General features: G+C 73.4%; 1 protein-coding gene across 1 annotated transcript in view; it reads right to left on the reverse strand.

The window, feature by feature from the left end:
- The window catches only part of EIF2B4 (eukaryotic translation initiation factor 2B subunit delta), a gene marked incomplete at its 5' end in the record, with an annotated part of 7303 nt that extends 6695 nt beyond the window's left edge, over positions 1-608 (reverse strand). The window contains 2 exons of the mRNA XM_035900949.1: positions 3-82; positions 560-608. Of these exons, the coding sequence (XP_035756842.1) occupies positions 3-82; positions 560-608 (129 nt within the window). The remainder of the gene's footprint in view (positions 1-2; positions 83-559) is intronic.
- Position 609: the final 1 nt, after the last annotated feature.

Genomic DNA, 609 nt, shown 5'->3' on the forward strand with positions numbered 1-609 from the left:
CGCAGCTCAGCTTTGCTCTGGCCCCCCGAGGGCTTCTCACCATCGCTGGGGCCATCGGCCGGCAGAGACGTGGGGCGAGGAGCTACCGTGGGAGGAAGGACGGGGAAGTCTGTGCCCAGCCACCGTCACCGGGAGGTGTAGCCTAGCACGTGGGGCAGCCCGCAGCCGGGAGACCCTCCTCTGCGCGAGGGTCTGCCCTTGGAGGGACGGGGGGACCAAGCCCCAGGTTCTCCAGCTCCTCCCCCCGCGCAGCGCAGCCGACACGGGGACCACCAGGCCAGCCCTGCATTCAGGTGGGGAGGGGACTGCCCTCTCCAGGCCTGAGTCCCCACAAGGAGCGGGTACTCGAGGTGCCCGGACGCTGGTGCAGAGGGGTGGGATACCCTGGAGGTCCCGCCGTGGCCATCCCCCGGAGGGTGCTCCGTGCTCAGGGCTGTTCCAGCCTGAGGGGCGTTCCCAGCCCGGGAGACCCCCGGGGGCTCGCCGGGAGCTGCGAGTTGGGGGTGCTGGGGAGGTCCGGCACGGGGCCCTCCAGGCTCGGGGGGAAGGGGGTCCTCACCCCGGGGCTGCCCTGGGTCGGCGGGCGTGCCCAGCTCCGGGGGCTCGGCC

The sequence above is a fragment of the Egretta garzetta genome, unplaced genomic scaffold (genome assembly GCF_000687185.1).
Source record: "Egretta garzetta isolate BGI_Z169 unplaced genomic scaffold, ASM68718v1 scaffold908, whole genome shotgun sequence".
NCBI classification, from domain to species: domain Eukaryota; kingdom Metazoa; phylum Chordata; class Aves; order Pelecaniformes; family Ardeidae; genus Egretta; species Egretta garzetta.